At 44.0% G+C, this 18,163-nt stretch overlaps 3 protein-coding genes and 6 non-coding genes across 9 annotated transcripts; 5 read left to right on the top strand and 4 right to left on the bottom strand.

The window, feature by feature from the left end:
- Window positions 1-2,564: 2,564 nt before the first annotated feature.
- trnay-gua lies at window positions 2,565-2,652 on the top strand. Its single transcript is given in 2 exon segments — window positions 2,565-2,601; window positions 2,617-2,652. It is a non-coding gene; the product is annotated as a tRNA-Tyr (tRNA).
- A 334-nt stretch (window positions 2,653-2,986) lies between these two features.
- trnad-guc lies at window positions 2,987-3,058 on the bottom strand. Its single transcript has one exon. It is a non-coding gene; the product is annotated as a tRNA-Asp (tRNA).
- A 201-nt stretch (window positions 3,059-3,259) lies between these two features.
- LOC121307377 (zinc finger protein 883-like) lies at window positions 3,260-5,955 on the top strand. Its single transcript, XM_041239583.1, has 2 exons — window positions 3,260-3,925; window positions 4,874-5,955. Exons 1-2 carry the CDS (start codon window positions 3,523-3,525, stop codon window positions 5,953-5,955), a joined length of 1,485 nt encoding a protein of 494 aa, XP_041095517.1. The 5' UTR covers window positions 3,260-3,522.
- Window positions 5,956-9,615: 3,660 nt separating this feature from the next.
- LOC121307417 (histone H2A-like) lies at window positions 9,616-10,157 on the top strand. The gene has a single exon (XM_041239628.1). It carries the CDS (start codon window positions 9,691-9,693, stop codon window positions 10,072-10,074), a length of 384 nt encoding a protein of 127 aa, XP_041095562.1. The 5' UTR covers window positions 9,616-9,690; the 3' UTR covers window positions 10,075-10,157.
- Window positions 10,158-11,099: 942 nt separating this feature from the next.
- On the top strand, window positions 11,100-17,115 carry LOC121307336. The gene is made up of 3 exons (XM_041239512.1): window positions 11,100-11,459; window positions 15,829-16,097; window positions 16,631-17,115. Exons 1-3 carry the CDS (start codon window positions 11,105-11,107, stop codon window positions 17,051-17,053), a joined length of 1,047 nt encoding a protein of 348 aa, XP_041095446.1. The 5' UTR covers window positions 11,100-11,104; the 3' UTR covers window positions 17,054-17,115.
- trnay-gua lies at window positions 11,788-11,875 on the top strand. Its single transcript is given in 2 exon segments — window positions 11,788-11,824; window positions 11,840-11,875. It is a non-coding gene; the product is annotated as a tRNA-Tyr (tRNA).
- Window positions 12,218-12,289, bottom strand: trnad-guc. The gene has a single exon. It is a non-coding gene; the product is annotated as a tRNA-Asp (tRNA).
- On the bottom strand, window positions 12,667-12,749 carry trnal-cag. Its single transcript has one exon. It is a non-coding gene; the product is annotated as a tRNA-Leu (tRNA).
- A 495-nt stretch (window positions 17,116-17,610) lies between the features above and the next one.
- Window positions 17,611-17,692, bottom strand: trnas-aga. The gene has a single exon. It is a non-coding gene; the product is annotated as a tRNA-Ser (tRNA).
- Window positions 17,693-18,163: the final 471 nt, after the last annotated feature.

Here is an 18,163-nt window from a genome sequence, read left to right as displayed (position 1 = left end):
CATTATCCCTGAATAGATCATTATTAGCAATGTAGAATAACTGCGTGGGACAATTCTCCGTTTTACAGACAAGAATACTGTTTTCCATTACAGCTTGTAATGAAGACATTGTTGCTTGCTAGCATGTGCATTTATTGTTGTGATATTCTGCACTACAGTGAAGATGTCTGGAAGAGGAAAGACCGGCGGTAAAGCCCGTGCTAAAGCAAAGACTCGCTCCTCCAGGGCCGGGCTGCAGTTCCCAGTCGGCCGTGTCCACAGGCTGCTGCGGAACGGAAACTGTGCTGAAGCCACCCCAAAGTTTACCTTAGCCCCGCCCCTGTAGCCCCGCCACCGAAAAATTAAAAAAGGATATCTCAAATGTATGATTTATCATAGTGACTTAATGTTGTTGAAGACTTTTCGAACACTTTATGTGGGTTTCAACAATCGAAAACCATTCCAGGTATTGTCTTCAAACAAGGCGACTTTAATCAGGGAGCAACAATACAGTACAGAGATTCAACATGAACTGAGGACTGGACGCTGACTGTGTGAGGACTGACAGTACAGTACAGAGATTCAACATGAACTGAGGACTGGACGCTGACTGTGTGAGGACTGACAGTACAGTACAGAGATTCAACATGAACTGAGGACTGGACGCTGACTGTGTGAGGACTGACAGTACAGTACAGAGATTCAACATGAACTGAGGACTGGACGCTGACTGTGTGAGGACTGACAGTACAGTACAGAGATTCAACATGAACTGAGGACTGGGCGCTGACTGTGTGAGGACTGACAGTACAGTACAGAGATTCAACATGAACTGAGGACTGGGCGCTGACTGTGTGAGCACTGACAGTACAGTACAGAGATTCAACATGAACTGAGGACTGGGCGCTGACTGTGTGAGGACTGACAGTACAGTACAGAGATTCAACATGAACTGAGGACTGGGCGCTGACTGTGTGAGGACTGACAGTACAGTACAGAGATTCAACATGAACTGAGGACTGGGCGCTGACTGTGTGAGCACTGACAGTACAGTACAGAGATTCAACATGAACTGAGGACTGGGCGCTGACTGTGTGAGGACTGACAGTACAGTACAGAGATTCAACATGAACTGAGGACTGGGCGCTGACTGTGTGAGGACTGACAGTACAGTACAGAGATTCAACATGAACTGAGGACTGGGCGCTGACTGTGTGAGGACTGACAGTACAGTACAGAGATTCAACATGAACTGAGGACTGGGCGCTGACTGTGTGAGGACTGACAGTACAGTACAGAGATTCAACATGAACTGAGGACTGGGCGCTGACTGTGTGAGGACTGACAGTACAGTACAGAGATTCAACATGAACTGAGGACTGGGCGCTGACTGTGTGAGGACTGACAGTACAGTACAGAGATTCAACATGAACTGAGGACTGGGCGCTGACTGTGTGAGGACTGACAGTACAGTACAGAGATTCAACATGAACTGAGGACTGGGCGCTGACTGTGTGAGCACTGACAGTACAGTACAGAGATTCAACATGAACTGAGGACTGGGCGCTGACTGTGTGAGGACTGACAGTACAGTACAGAGATTCAACATGAACTGAGGACTGGGCGCTGACTGTGTGAGGACTGACAGTACAGTACAGAGATTCAACATGAACTGAGGACTGGACGCTGACTGTGTGAGGACTGACAGTACAGTACAGAGATTCAACATGAACTGAGGACTGGGCGCTGACTGTGTGAGGACTGACAGTACAGTACAGAGATTCAACATGAACTGAGGACTGGACGCTGACTGTGTGAGGACTGACAGTACAGTACAGAGATTCAACATGAACTGAGGACTGGACGCTGACTGTGTGAGGACTGACAGTACAGTACAGAGATTCAACATGAACTGAGGACTGGACGCTGACTGTGTGAGGACTGACAGTACAGTACAGAGATTCAACATGAACTGAGGACTGGACGCTGACTGTGTGAGGACTGACAGTACAGTACAGAGATTCAACATGAACTGAGGACTGGACGCTGACTGTGTGAGCACCGATAACAAGCTACTCGCTTTCCTGCTGAAGGGGAACTGCGTAGCTACTAAACATTCCCTCCAGGAAAAGCTGTCTCACAAACTCTTGTGTAGATTCCATTTCAACATATTCTATAGTAGGTTCCTACTAGTTTCAAATAAAACACACACACAGCAACTCGTGTCGGTTTACCTTTAAACATTATGTTGTAAACAAACAGTGTTATTTAACGATTCTAGTTATTTCAACTTCTACCCCTTGCTTAAACGTTTAAACCTGTAAATGTCACAGTTCTTTGTTCACTTCGTGACTTCTTATTTTATCACAGTGTAACGGGCAGTGTTGTGTGATGCAATGTTGTTACAGATCCTGCCCTGTGTCGGTGAAATGAGGTCATGACGTTAAAGCTCTAAACCATGCCTCCAAACGAGCCGTGCTCTTTTGCATTGTCTCATGCGCCCCCATGTGTCTTTAATGAGTATACCACGCTGTGCTGAAGACGCACTGATACATGCAGCCTGGGCGCGATGTGTCCCAGACCTGCCTTCGATAGCTCAGTTGGTAGAGCGGAGGACTGTAGTGGAAAAGCACGGGCATCCTTAGGTCGCTGGTTCAAATCCGGCTCGAAGGACAGAAATTTTTTTTACTTTATATCAAGTTACTGTTTTAACACAGTATATTCAATGGAGAGTCAAATTACACTAAATTATACAGCAATTTGAGCCAGGATGGGGACACAGGGAGACAGTTTCTTAGCTTCCTCGATGTTTGGCTGTCAAGGTAACAGCGCCCCCCAGCGTTGAGCATTGTTTTGTCTTTCAGCAATACTGAAAAGGGCTCGTTCTGTAATGTTTAGCTGGAGATATACTTTTGGGCTTGGACTTTTTTTTATACTAGGCATTAATGTAAAATGATTAAGTTATAAATATTGATTGGAAAAATAATAATAACAATATAAAATTCATCTCCCCGTCGGGGAATTGAACCCCGGTCTCCCGCGTGACAGGCGGGGATACTGACCACTATACTAACGAGGAGGACATAGGAGGGACATAAGTGTAGCTAGCAAAGGGGCAGCGGTAGTTTTAGTGGTTATTTGCATTACGATTAGCAGGTCACTCGTGATGTCTGCATCGTGTCTACGGTTCACAGCTGCAGCCAGTCTCTGTGGGTGGAGTTGAGCGACGACACGCAGTCGCGCATCTCCGCGATTCTGCGCAGATTTGAGGAAGTCTCCGCAGTAAGAACATGACCAGAGCCTTCAAGCGTTTCCACTCGTGTTGATGTCATATTCATCAGACAGACAAGAACCACGCCGGGCCTGTCATACCTCGGAAAAATTGTACGGGTGTTGTGAGACCTCCTCCCTTGTTTACATCAGATACCAGTCAGTATATTACCAAACACTGTTGTGTGTGTAATAGAGCTGCTGATAGTTGTGTAAAGAGAAGAGCAGACTGCGAGTTTTCCAGTAGAGACGAGAGTGAGGCCAGTCTCTGAAATGAAAGAAGAGATGGATATGCGCGCATCCTCCGCGTCTCTCCTGGAAGAAGAACTCGCCTCTGCTATCGAGCCTGCAGTGAAAGCGGCTGTGCTGAGCGTCATGTCTGCATTAGCAAAGTTCGTGGACAGTAAATGTGCAGTTTTCCACCTCAGACTGGACGAGAGAGACCACGAATTCGAAAGCGTGAGATTGCGATTGGAAATAGCGGAGAGCGAGTTGAAATCGATGCGGGGCGGAGAATACACGAGCACTGGCGATAAGAACTTTACACAATCTCTCACGAACACCAGTGAACAATACTGCGGGGTTGGGTTTGATATCATTCATGTACCCGAGCTGGAGCAGGGAGAGCGCAGTTTGGAGCACACAAGGGCAGCGGAGTGGAGACACGCAGTGGAAGGTGAGTAGAAATTTAATACAGCCGCGTTGCTTTCTTCAGGAATGGAGTAAACTACTGGCAGCAGCCTTTAGGGGATCCTTACTGCACTGTAATAAGAAACCCCGTACAGAGTGCTGCCTGTGTCCTATTGGCGCTGCTCTCTCGTCAGTATAATACAGCTGCACTTGCACTAGAGCCTCCTGGGAGGCGTAGATAAAGAGGGCTGCATTGAACTGTGTGTCTCTTGTGCTGTAATCCTTTCACTTCCAGGATGTATTTTATTACCATGAAGTGGGACATAAAGCAAGCCGCCAAACTGCAACCAAACATTTCAAACATGCTGATCACATTATTGAATGCTATTTTATCTGATTAAGACTCGGTACACACAACTGCAATTCTGTTAGTGATTGTTTAAGTATGATTGTTGAGTGATACAATAATGGAACACAGTTTAGAGGCAACACTTACTCACACATTCTTGTGAAAGACAAGGAGATGACAGCAGTGGTGTTAACATCGCCTCGGAAGAGCTTTCTAGTAGCGGCAATTAAAACACATGAAGCTGTTTCTGATAACAAAAGCATGTTAGCAGATAACAAGGAAAACACTTTTCTGAGTGCAGTGTTATTGTGCAGAACACCTAGATTTTGTGGCAGGACCCTACATATTATTTTACTTTTGTAAAATTTCACTTCTTTGATATCAGGAAGCTGATGAAGGGCATATCCAGCAAAAGACATCTCAGAATCCACCAGAACACATTGAGGGTAGCACTTCTCACATTATTATGAGGAATGGCTGTGTGTCATGATTGTTCTTCATTTTACAACCAAAATAGTTTGTGCAATCTGAGGGGCCAATTCAACAGTACTCTCATTATAATGACAGGTTACTGGCTGTGCAATCTGCAATGAACACACGTTATGATGTAGATTTTACAGTGTTTCTCTCTTCTCTTTGGCACAGGTCCTGCACAGAGAAATGCTCTCCCTCATGCTGAGGAAGGGACGAAGGCAGAATCAGCTCCCATTCAAGAGGAGCTCTTTGCCCAGGAATGGTGCAGGAGTCCAAAGCAGGCTACAGAGCTGACATCTATTGAAGGGAAGGTGGAGGAGAAACCTGCACTAGATCCTGAGCACATTAATGAAGAGATCCCTGGAATTGAACCGGTCATCATTAAAGAGGAGGTTCCTGAACTTGAATCTGACCCCGTTGAAGAGGGGGGTTCAGACCACTTTGAAAGACGGCAGCAAATTCACACAGGAGAGAAACTGCATCTCTCTCTTGTTTGTGGGAAGAGTCTCAGTACATCAACAGAGCTGAAAAGACACCGTCGCATTCACACAGGGGAAAGACCGTACTGCTGCACTGAATGTGGAAAGAGTTTCAGTAGCTCTGTAGATCTGAAAAGACACCATCGCATTCACACAGGGGAGGCGCTGTATTCCTGCACTCAGTGTGTTAAGAGTTTCAAACAGTTACAACATCTTAAAACACACCAGCTAATTCACCATCGAAATAAACTGTTTCACTGTAGTGGATGTGAGAAGAGTTTCACTCAGTTAGAAACCCTGACATTGCATCAGAGAATTCACACAGGAGGGAAGCTGTATCACTGCACTGACTGCGCAAAGGATTTCAATACAGCAGAAGAGCTCAAAATACACCAGCGATCTCACACAGGAGAGAAACCGTATCACTGCACTGAGTGTGAGAAGAGTTTCAAACAAGCATCGCAGCTTAAAGCCCACCAGCGAATTCACACGGGAGAGAAGCCATATAGCTGTAATTACTGTGGGAAGAGATTCAATCTGTCTACAGACCTGAAAAGACACCAGCGAATTCACACAGGAGAGAAACCTTATAGCTGCACTGAGTGTGAGAAGAGTTTCAATCAAATATCCCACCTTAAAGCCCACCAGCGAGTTCACACAGGAGAGAAGCCGTATAGCTGTGATTACTGTGGGAAGAGATTCACTCAGGCAGGAAGTCTGACGTCACACCTTCGGGTTCACACAGGGGAGCAGTCGACTCACTGCGCTCAATAAGAGAGATTTTATTTTCCACTCCCAGTTGAAGAAGCTCACAGTATCCAGACACTTCACTAGGAGCAGCAGCACTGTACCTTCAACACAAGAGGACTAGTGGACTAGTGGAAGCTGAGAGTGTATCAGACCCTGAGATGCAATTGGGCTTTTTAGAACATAAGAACATAAGAAAGGTGGTTACAAATGAGAGGATGCCATTTGGCCCATCTTGCTTGTTTGGTTTTTAGTATCTTATTGATCCCAGAGTCTCATGAAGCAGTTTCTTGAAGGATCCCAGGGTGTCGGCTTCAACAACATCACCAGAGAGTTGGTTCCAGACCCTCACGATTCTCTGTGTAAAAGAATGCCTCCTATTTTCTGTTCTGAATGCCCCTTTATCTAATCTCCATTTGTGACCTCTGATCCTTGTTTCTTTTTTTCAGGTCGAAAATACTCCCGGGTCAACTTTGTCAAAACCTTTTAGAATTTTGAATGCTTGAATCAGATCGCCGCGTAGTCTTCTTTATCTGCATATGACATGCCTTTTAAACCCGGAATAATTCTGGTCGCTCTTCTTTGCACTCTTTCTAGAGCAGCAATTTCCTTTTTGTAGCGAGGTGACCAGAACTGAACACAGTATTCTAGATGTGGTCTTACTAATGCATTGTAAAGTTTTAACATGACTTCCCTTAATTTAAATTCAACACCTTTCACTATATATCTGATTTTTTTAAGCTTCCCCACATTGTGTAGATGAAGACAAACTCCTAGATCTTTTTCATAGATTCCTTCTTCAATTTCAGTGTCTCCCCTATTTATAATGGATGTTTTTATTGCCTGCGTGCATTACCTTACAGTTTTCTCTATTAAATGTAATTTGCCATGTGTCTGCCCATTTCTGAATCATTTCTAGATCATTTTGAATGACCTTTGCTGCTGCAAAGGTGTTTGCCTCGCCTCCTATTTTTGTGTCATTAGTTTAGAATATCAGAATGTAATTCGACAATGTAGATTAGGAAGAGCGGAGGACCTAATACTGATCCCTGTGGTACTCTCTCTCTCACTTTCCTCCTCTGCAGCACCCACCCTGCACACAGGAACAGACAAGTTTACATACAGGTCCACCTACCAATAATTACAACCATTCAAACCCTAATCCAAGGCTGAAGCCCCATTCTCACGGGCTGTCTGGCAGAAAGGACATTGCATTTTTACATTAACATAACATGACTGAAATCATACAATCAAATCCCCAGTTTAACCAAACCCAAGCAATGCATTTCAACTCTAAACCACCAAAACAACACATTTACCCTTGCTAAACAAACACAGCACATTTATTTACATGGCTTAGCCCTGCCCCATTTAAATATGTGAGCAGCGCTCTCTTCTGCCCTGCCACAGAGTCATGCAAAGGCACCAGCCTCCTAAACTCCAGCACTGCGTACCCTTCTGTGCTCTGCACTGCAGCAGAAAACACTGTTGGCTGTCCAGTTTGAAAAAACAGAAAAAAAAAACTTGATTCTCTTGTGGTTTAAACTATTTTTACAATTTGTTAAATTTTTGTTCAAATTCTGTAAACATTTGTAAATCTTATAAATGCAGCAGTGGAGTGGAGAGGGTGAGATGGGGTGTAGGGGGAGACATGATTGGAGGTAGGAGGAGGCAGTGTGCTGAAAAGAGTGATAGCCAAGAACAGTTGTCTTGAAAGAGGTCTTATCATGGTCACACAGAGGGTTATGCAGTATTGTTCATGACAGCATCCAGTTTATTCTTGAAGTCTCTGCTTCAACAGCTCTGTCTGGCAGCCTGTTCCAATGGTTCACCAGCCTTTCTGTGAAAAAGTCTACCCTCGGTTCTGAATATGCCCTTCTTCATCTTCCACCTGTGGCCCCTGTTTGTGTTCTCTGTGATCTGTGGAAAATAATTCTCAACAGTTTCTTTGTTAAACCCCTTGACAATTTGAAATACCGTTATGAAGTTGCCTCTGGCTCTCCTTTTTAGGCTGTACAGATTCAGCTCTTTCAATCTATCTTCATATGACATGCCCTTCAATCCTGGAATTAATCGTGTTGCTCTCCTGTGTACCAATGCCTCAATGCTTTTCTTATGATATAGAGACCACAACTGGACACAATATTCTAGGTGTGGTCATACCAGTGCATTGATTCATTTTAATAGAACTTGTCTTGATATGATTTAAACTGTCTTTGACCCAATATTCTATTTGCCTTTTTTATGGCTTCTCCACACTGTCTAGCTGGCTTAAGAGATTTATCCACTATGACCCCCAAGTTCTTTTCCTACACAGCTTCATCTATTTCATTACTATTCCTGCTGTAGTTGCCTCTAATGTTTTTCAGCCAGATGTGCAAGACACTTATTCACATTACATTGTATCTGTATGTGTCAGGCCAAGCTTGAGTCTTGTCAAAATCTCTTTGTATTATTCAAGTTGCTGATTGGGAGTTGGCTGCCCCTCCCAGTTTTGTGTCATCTGCAAATTTGCATATATTACTGATTATGTCTTGGTCCAAGTCATTTACATAGATTAAGAATAGCAGCAGTGGTCCCAATACTGGTCCCTGTGGTACCACACTTGTTACCTTACTCCAGTCTGACGTCTGACCTCTAATTATAACTCTTTGCTTTCTATCTTAAAGCCTCTTTTGAATCCATGCTGCTACTTTATTCATGAGGCAGCTCTCTTTGATTTCATAGAAAGATATTTTATTTTATTTTTAAAACCCAGCATAACCCTTTGGCGGTGAGGCATTCGAATTTCGGTGATGACATTACGTTCTGTCTTCCGAGATGTGTCACTGCAAAAAAATAAGTTGTGGAAGAAACAAATAAATGTTTCTGAGCCTTTTCGTCGAACGTCAAACTGTATCCATAACTGTATGTGCAGATTTAGATGATAGATGTCAACAAAATGTGACGCACAGGAAACGCGTCCACCAGCGCATATCAGTTTTTATTGCGTCTCCATCGTTTCGCGTTAACCAGGATTCTGTTATTCCTATAATGTCATAGTTATCCACATTGACTACGAATAATTTTAATAATTTAATAATTAATTAATTAATTTAATAATTAATAACTAATTTTAAAAATGTATGTCTAATGTTTCTTGCATTTCAACGTAGACATTTCAGTTTATAAACATCGGCAACAATGTGGTCGCAGTTCGGTGTTTGTAGTGTAGCTCTCCCTGGCTCTGTCCTCAATGTTTATTTTTATTTTTTAAAGATTCTTTCCATCAAACGCTAGTACATGTCTGACAGCGTGAGGTAATAGCAAGTAGATTTATAGCGAAAGGCAAACTGGTATCATTGCAGATACAACTACCTTTACACAATGTAAACGAACTGGACAGTCAACAATATCGACTTTGTAGTTAACTGAAGTGCACAGAACTCTAAACTGAACTAAAGCCTAGGAACTGTAACTAAACCCGAGCATGACTGCGGGGCAGTGAGGTTTTAAGCACTTCTAAATTTCAAAATGCGCGCCAAGAGGATGCAAAGGAAAAACGGCAGCAGAACAGCGCCAACCAGAAACAGCGGGGAGGGAATGATACAACCAATCAGAGGCAGGCAAATCAAATTTTGCCCGCCCTCATCCAGTATGACGTTTTTCATATTCTAATAGGTATACAACTCATTTTGTCCAATCAAGGATGAGCCTGTGTGTATAAAATAGCAGGAGAGGAGACGCGCATTTATTGTTTTGATATTCTGAACTACAGTGAAGATGTCTGGAAGAGGAAAGACCGGCGGTAAAGCCCGTGCTAAGGCAAAGACTCGCTCCTCCAGGGCCGGGCTGCAGTTTCCAGTCGGCCGTGTCCACAGGCTGCTGCGGAAGGGAAACTATGCCGAGCGTGTCGGCGCTGGAGCCCCGGTCTATCTGGCCGCTGTGCTCGAGTACCTGACTGCTGAAATCCTGGAGCTGGCCGGGAACGCCGCCCGGGACAACAAGAAAACCCGAATCATCCCGCGTCACCTGCAGCTCGCTGTGCGCAACGACGAGGAGCTCAACAAGCTGATGGGAGGCGTGACCATCGCTCAGGGCGGAGTGCTGCCCAACATCCAGGCCGTGCTGCTGCCCAAGAAAACCGAGAAGCCAGCCAAGAAGTAAATCACTCGGACGCCGCTTTTAGATCTTCTAAACCCCCAAAGGCTCTTTTCAGAGCCAACCACATTTCCTATAAAAGCGCATCGAATCCGTTTCAGTTTGTCTGAATAAAATCAAACTGCGAATTGCAGCAATGAATAGTGTGTGTGTTTGGTGTAGCGTTACCGTGTATCTGTTTGTAGCGATATCAAACACAGGCTTTGCCACAGCGGGTGCTGCTCACATTCCCCACGTTCTTTAGAAAGAAACACTGTGACACAGTAACAATGTACTGGCTTACTTTGTCTTAGACATCCAGGTGACAAAAACAGAATTACTGAATTTGTCTGATTTACAATTTCCGAATAATACCAAGTACTGTAGTGAGAATTGCAACAATGAACACTTTCTGTGAGCAGTACAGCGTTACAGTATCTGTTCATACCCGCCACAGTGTAGAGCGGCTGCTGCTGACATTCCCCACATCAATGCCACGTTCCTTACAAGGAGACAGTTCGATACAATATCAATCCACTGGTTTACTCTGTCTCTGATCGAACTACATTGAAATATGCTTCCAGATGGAATTCCCCCTCGCCTTTTAGGCTTATGATTGTATATGTTTTAATGGGGCTAGTTAGGGGTAATGGTACATGTTTGGATTATTTCTATGTGTTTATGTTGTGTTTTCTCTCGCAACAAATAAGTATTTATTGTTTATTGTTGAGCGTTTTTCAGTTACAATTTTAAAAACAGTCTGCTTGCTTCGGTGTATTTTTTTAAATACTGGGGATCAGTAATATGTTCCTAGATGACTACGTTTATTAAAAAGGCGCCAAACAATTCAGAAACAATGACTCCTTCAAAGAATGCGCGCAAAATTGAAATGAACCAATCAATCATTGAGAATCTGCACTAGAACCAATGAGGAACATAAACCCGCCCTAAGTGTCCCATAGCCTATCAGAACAGCTCAGTTCCTCTATATAATCCCTGGTATCGGCTGCTTGTATCATATTGTATATTAGTGTATGCTGTACACAAGAGCTTGAAGATGGCAAGAACCAAGCAGACCGCTCGCAAGTCTACCGGTGGAAAGGCGCCCAGGAAGCAGCTCGCTACCAAGGCTGCCCGAAAGAGCGCTCCCGCAACCGGCGGCGTGAAGAAGCCTCACCGCTACAGACCCGGCACTGTGGCTCTGAGAGAGATCCGGCGCTATCAGAAATCCACCGAGCTGCTGATCCGCAAGCTGCCCTTCCAGCGGCTGGTCAGAGAAATCGCTCAGGATTTCAAGACTGATCTGCGCTTCCAGAGCTCCGCTGTCATGGCGCTGCAAGAGGCTAGCGAGGCTTACCTGGTCGGGCTCTTTGAGGACCAAAGGCTCTTTTCAGAGCCACCCACTGTGTCAAGCAAGAGTTTAAATTCATATAACTATTCAGTTTTGTGTATGAGGAGAAGAGCTTTGGGATAGGGTTTGGAATCTATATATCGCTCTTTGACTACAGTGACATAGAAAAACACGTTTTCTGAATTTGTTACAAGAGCTTGCATTAATGAAGTACAGAATGTATGAACGGGCTCGTGTAAATATTGTGGTTACTGAGAAGGAGATAATGTTCTAGAATCTTGGAAACGCCGCTGCTTAACAATTACAGAAACTGTTGCTATAGAAATAGCAGAACATTCGAAGTGCATTATCTTAATCTATAATGTCTGCAGTCAGCTGTTACAGACCTGCCTTCGATAGCTCAGTTGGTAGAGCGGAGGACTGTAGTGGAGAAGCATGGACATCCTTAGGTCGCTGGTTCAAATCCGGCTCGAAGGACAGAATATTTTTTTTACTTTGTATGAATCAGTGTTTTAACACAGTGTCTTCACTGGAGAGTCGCTTTGCACTGAATTATACAGCAATTTGAGCTAAGATGGCTGACCCAGGGAGACATTTTCTTACCTTCCTCGAAGCACGTTTGGCTGTCAAGGTAACAGCGCCCCCAGTGTTGAGTATCGCCTCTCTTTACGACAATACCGAAAATGGCTCGTTCGTTCTGTAATATTTAGTTGGAGGTATGTTTTTGAATACTGCTAACATCTTAGTAGACATTAATGTAAAAATATTCAGTTATAAGTAATGATTAGAAAAAAATAATAAAAACAAAAAAAAAAGTATCTCCCCGTCGGGGAATTGAACCCCGGTCTCCCGCGTGACAGGCGGGGATACTGACCACTATACTAACGAGGAGGGCATGTGTTACTGTGATGTGTGTGAGATTGCATTTCTATTGAACAACAAACGATAGTTCCATTGTAACAGTTTTGTTTTCCATTACCGGCTGTAACATATTTTTTAACAATGTATTTATAAATTATTTTGACTTGATTAACATTTTTGCAAAAGAGAAACAAGAAAAAAATGTGAGTCGCAGGGAAAGTTATTCAATATAACGATGCTGTCGAAGCTTCTCATGAAGACTAAAGGAGATACACACTACTGTGATGTGTCATTTAAACAGCGAAAAGAAATCTCTACACTCTGTAGTATTAATATGGAACTAGATAACGAGGGAGGAGTGGTAAAATGAAAGGTGAAAAAACGAAATTACAGAAAAAAAAGCATCTTGTCAGAAGTGGGATTCGAACCCACGCCTCCAGAGGAGACTGCGACCTGAACGCAGCGCCTTAGACCGCTCGGCCATCCTGACTTACGATTTCGAAAAAAAGTGCTATAACACACTGGCTGCGGGCTCTTCTTTACGACCTTTTTAGGCTTGGCAGCCGCTTTCTTCAGGGTGGAAAACACCGTACATCCGGCTGTTGTCCCTCTGCTGAAGCTGGAGGGAGAGACAGCTCCGCTGTTCCCCCTCTGCTGAAGCTGGAGGGAACCCTCTTCTGTTGGTTTCTTGACAGACCGCTTTCTTTGCCTGCTGGGGTTCTTGGGAGCTGCCTTCTTCTTGGCCGCCTTCTCCTTGAAGCTTCAGCAGGCCTTTTTGTTGCTGCTTGAGGGAGCCCGAGGCGCCGGTGCCCTTGGTCTGTAGCAGGGTCTCCTTGGTCACCAGGCTCTTGAGGGCTCCCCTCTTGGGCCGTGGACGTTGTGCTCCTCCCGCTCGGGCCGTGGACGCACGGACTCCTCCCGCTCGGGCCGTGGACGCACCGACTCCTCCCGCTGAGGCAGTGGACGCACCGACTCCTCAGCTCCGACACGTGGGTCCCGACTCCTTCTCGGGCGTGGACGCGGTCTTCTTCTGGACGTTCGGGCTCCTGCGCTTTAGCGGGAGCAGGGGCAGGGGCGGCTGGTGCTGGAGCAGTTTCTGCCATTTCTAGATTTTTCTAGCTATCAATAAGCTCCTCCTGTTCTGTGTCTGGTGAGCAGGCGGCGGAGAGCGGAACTTAATGACACGATGAGAACCGTGTAGACTCAACCGAATTACTGCCAACACACTGGCTGTATTAGAGTCCTGGCTTGTGTTTTCTAAATCTGCATATAAACATACACACTCTGTGTTTGTCTCGAAAGGCAGTGTTTAAGATAAGAACCTATGAAATAGTCAGCATGCCCTCAAACAGCCAAGTAAGATCAATTTATGCCCATGAGCAAATTACTTTGAGCAGCACTGATATAGATAGTAGTGAGCGTGACAAAACAGGAGCAGAGGGAAGACTCACTGTGTGGAAACAAAGAACTGAAGAACACGAGAATACAGTTTTCGTTGACTGAGATTAGGCAAAGAGAATCGGAATCAGTTTTACAAAAAGTACCTGTTGATTTACACAAACGAGAAGGCGAGCCTAACACAGCTTTAAAAAGTTTGAAGAATGAAAGAAAGAAAAAACTGGACATTTAAAAGAAAGAAAGAAAGAAAGAAAGAAAGAAAGAAAGAACAGGCATGGGAACGTCTTCATTGAACAGGTCCGCTGGAATGAGTTGTTTGTATGATGATCTGATCTCTGCTTTCTGTACCGCATGGATCGGCAGCATTCATTGGAGAGCTAACGAACAGAAACAGGATGTCCGAGTGGTTAAGGCGTTGGAGTTAGTTTCCAATGGACTTATGTCAGTGTGGATTCGAGCCACACTTCTGGTAGTGATAAAAATAGATTAATAATTTGGCAGAGGTTCAAGAATGTTTTCCTAGTATACTATAGCGTACTCATTGTGTCTGTATTTCTGAACGGTGAATATGAAATCAAACCACTATAACTTAACCACCAGAGCTCAGAAACACCACTGCCGTGGAGACGCACACGCGCGTGGAGAGGCGTGGTTGTAAACGTGAAGGACGCGTCCGCTCTGCAGGAGCTACGATTCGAGGCAAAGGGGAAGTTAATGAATCACGAGAATGCTTTTTCTACTGTATTTATTCACTAGCCTGGCTGCTTTTATTCCCTGTCAAATATGCAACACAATTGCATGTATAACACAGGCGCGGCAAATATATATCATTAACAGCACCGACAATGACTTCATGTTGAAAAATACATTGTATTGACAAAATTAAAAAGATATAACAAACTTAACACTGTCTAAAGGAATTAATAAAAATATAAATAAATAGTTTCATAGCATTTTGTACAGCGTGCAGTGGCGATTAAAGTGGAGTGCGTGTAAGAAACGACATGAAACCAAAGTAACCAGCTAGTAAAAAGAAAACGACACCTTTGCTAAGATTAATACTGTTGCTGAATTACTGTGGGAATTTGCATCGGCTACATTTGAACACAAAGGCTCTTTTCAGAGCCGCCCACTGTGTCAAGCAAGAGTTTAAATCCGTTTACTACTCGTTCATGTCGGGCAGTATTACAAAATATTCTTTAGTTTATACTATTAATTCTCTATTTACAGATTTTGTTAAACCAATTATGTGCGTTAGACTCAAAATTCCTATGAAATACAAGTAAGCATTTTAATTTTTTTTTTTTTTTTTTTTCAGAATGTTTTAAAGAGGTATTTAGCAGGCTTAAGGAAGAAACACGTCGCTGCTTCTCAACCGCATCTACATTTACTGAATTGGTGTGTCCCCGCGCAGGTTCCAGTCCTGCCGTCTACGTGTAACTATATTGTTTTTCTCTATTCCGTGTCATTGTATAATCTCACTCAAACCACACATAGGGATGTGCTGAAATGTTTCTCATGTGGACACAGATCTGAGCCTGTGTTACTGAACCGCATCCAGAGGGGATACTCGGGTTAAAACAGACACATTTTATTATTTAAAAAACACATGTTTTAACATGTTTTATATATAAGTTAATATGGTGTATAATTTTGCGAAACATTAACTCTATATGTGTATATATATATATATATATATATATATATATATATATATATATATATATATATATATATATATATATATATAAACAAACTGGACAGGCAACAATATCGACTTTGAAGTTAACTGAAGTGCACAGAACTCTAAACTGATCTAAAGCCGAGGAAATATAAGTAAACTCGAGCATGACTGCGGGGCAGTGAGGTTTTAAACACTTCTAAACGGTTACATTTTGTTACAACTGTTCCAATTTAAAAATGAGCGCCAAGAGGATACAAAATACAACCAGCAGCAGAACAGCGCCAACCAGAAACAGCGGGAGGGATACAACCAATCAGAGGCAGGCAAATAAAATGTTGCCCTCCCTCATCCAGTATTGGATGAGGGAGGGCAATGTCTTTAACATTATAATAAGTATAGAACAGTTTTTGTCCAATCGATAATGAGGCGGTGTGTATAAAATAGCAGGAGAGCAGAGGCGCATTTGTTGTCATATTCTGCACTATAGTGAAGATGTCTGGAAGAGGAGAGACCGGCGGTAAAGCCCGTGCTAAGGCAAAGACTCGCTCCTCCAGGGCCGGGCTGCAGTTTCCAGTCGGCCGTGTCCACAGGCTGCTGCGGAAGGGAAACTATGCCCAGCGTGTTGGCGCTGGAGCCCCGGTCTATCTGGCCGCTGTGCTCGAGTACCTGACTGCTGAAATCCTGGAGCTGGCCGGGAACGCCGCCTGGGACAACAAGAAAACCCGAATCATCCCGCGTAATCCTGCAGCTCGCTGTGCGAGTTCGATACAATATCAATCCACTGGTTTACTCTGTATCTGATCGAACTACATTGAAATATGCTTCCAGATGGAATTCCCCCTCGCCTTTTAGGCTTATGATTGTATATGTTTTAATGGGGCTAGTTAGGGGTAATGGTACATGTTTGGATTATTTCTATGTGTTTATGTTGTGTTTTCTCTCGCAACAAATAAGTATTTATTGTTTATTGTTGAGCGTTTTTCAGTTACAATTTTAAAAACAGTCTGCTTGCTTCGGTGTATTTTTTTAAATACTGGGGATCAGTAATATGTTCCTAGATGACTACGTTTATTAAAAAGGCGCCAAACAATTCAGAAACAATGACTCCTTCAAAGAATGCGCGCAAAATTGAAATGAACCAATCAATCATTGAGAATCTGCACTAGAACCAATGAGGAACATAAACCCGCCCTAAGTGTCCCATAGCCTATCAGAACAGCTCAGTTCCTCTATATAGTCCCTGGTATCGGCTGTTTGTGTCATATTGTACAGTTCTTGATACTGTGTAGAACAGCTTGAAGATGGCAAGAACCAAGCAAACCGCTCGTAAGTCTACCGGTGGAAAGGCGCCCAGGAAGCAGCTCGCTACCAAGGCTGCCCGAAAGAGCGCTCCCGCTACCGGCGGCGTGAAGAAGCCTCACCGCTACAGACCCGGCACTGTGGCTCTGAGAGAGATCCGCCGCTATCAGAAATCCACCGAGCTGCTGATCCGCAAGCTGCCCTTCCAGCGGCTGGTCAGAGAAATCGCTCAGGATTTCAAGACTGATCTGCGCTTCCAGAGCTCCGCTGTCATGGCGCTGCAAGAGGCTAGCGAGGCTTACCTGGTCGGGCTCTTTGAGGACACCAACCTGTGTGCCATTCACGCCAAGAGAGTCACCATCATGCCCAAAGACATCCAGCTGGCCCGCCGCATCCGTGGAGAACGCGCTTAAACTGCAAAACCCTTAAAACACAGTGAAACCCAAAGGCTCTTTTCAGAGCCACCCACTCCTCTGAATGAGTTATATTCCGTTAGCTTTAAACCAATGTCGCTGTACTTTACACTGTAAGTTCTATATTGTTTTAAATGTTCCGATTGGAACGTGCTTTTATACTATGAGTGATTTTCGCTTGCATTTCCCAACATTTGTATTTCTTTCAGCGCTATCAAAAATAATGGATGAGTTACCTAGATTGAATGAGAGGCCACATTTTGAAACAAAACATCGAGTATCGGATATAAAACGAGTAACGCTAATGTGCCCAATCAATTTCATCGTCATTATACTTGGTGTAACATTGGAGGCAAATCACTGCGTGCTAAAACATCACAGGAGTGCCGAGAGCTCACCCGTTCAGGTTTAGGCGCTGCCTTCGCTTTCTAGATCTTTCGTCTCAGGATAGATAGGATTCTGAAGGCTTGTGATTGAAGGGTTTCAAAACAACTGCTGTGAAATCAATTACTCCAGATTTTAATATTAATGTTGAAGTATCAAATAAATAAAACGTACGTTGTCGGCAGGATTCGAACCTGCGCGGGGAGACCCCAATGGATTTCTAGTCCATCGCCTTAACCACTCGGCCACGACAACCAGCTGCTCTTGATCTTGCAATGTCTGAACAATGCATTCACCCCCTTTTCTTACGACTGCCGGGGACGCAGCAATCTCACGATCAGCCCTGTCTCTTCTGAAATGAATTCACCGAGCAGGTCATGAAACGCCATTCAAGTCAGATTCTGCACATCCCTGCGCAGCTTTGAAAAGATACCGCTGGGGGCTGGCTGTGAACCACAGAGACGATGCAGCGATCACGAGTGACCTCTAATCGTAGTGCAAGTAACCATTAGAACTACTGCTGCCCCCTTATTAGCGGAGGCGAACGACATCTTAAAATTGTTCAACGAAGCATTGAACTGAACAGCCTTGCAAACGCTATATTGAATACATAATGTAAATACATTTACTGCGTGCGTTTACGGAGATCATTCTGTGCAGAATCTGACCAATTCAGCGAATGATCTTCTGAGATCTCCGTGAACGCACCCACTTTTTGGTCTGGGT

The sequence above is a fragment of the Polyodon spathula genome, chromosome 55 (assembly GCF_017654505.1).
Source record: "Polyodon spathula isolate WHYD16114869_AA chromosome 55, ASM1765450v1, whole genome shotgun sequence".
Classification (NCBI taxonomy): Eukaryota; Metazoa; Chordata; class Actinopteri; order Acipenseriformes; family Polyodontidae; genus Polyodon; species Polyodon spathula.
The sequence above is the reverse complement of the archived record's forward strand: the minus strand, read 5'-3'. Positions and strand labels throughout refer to the sequence as shown.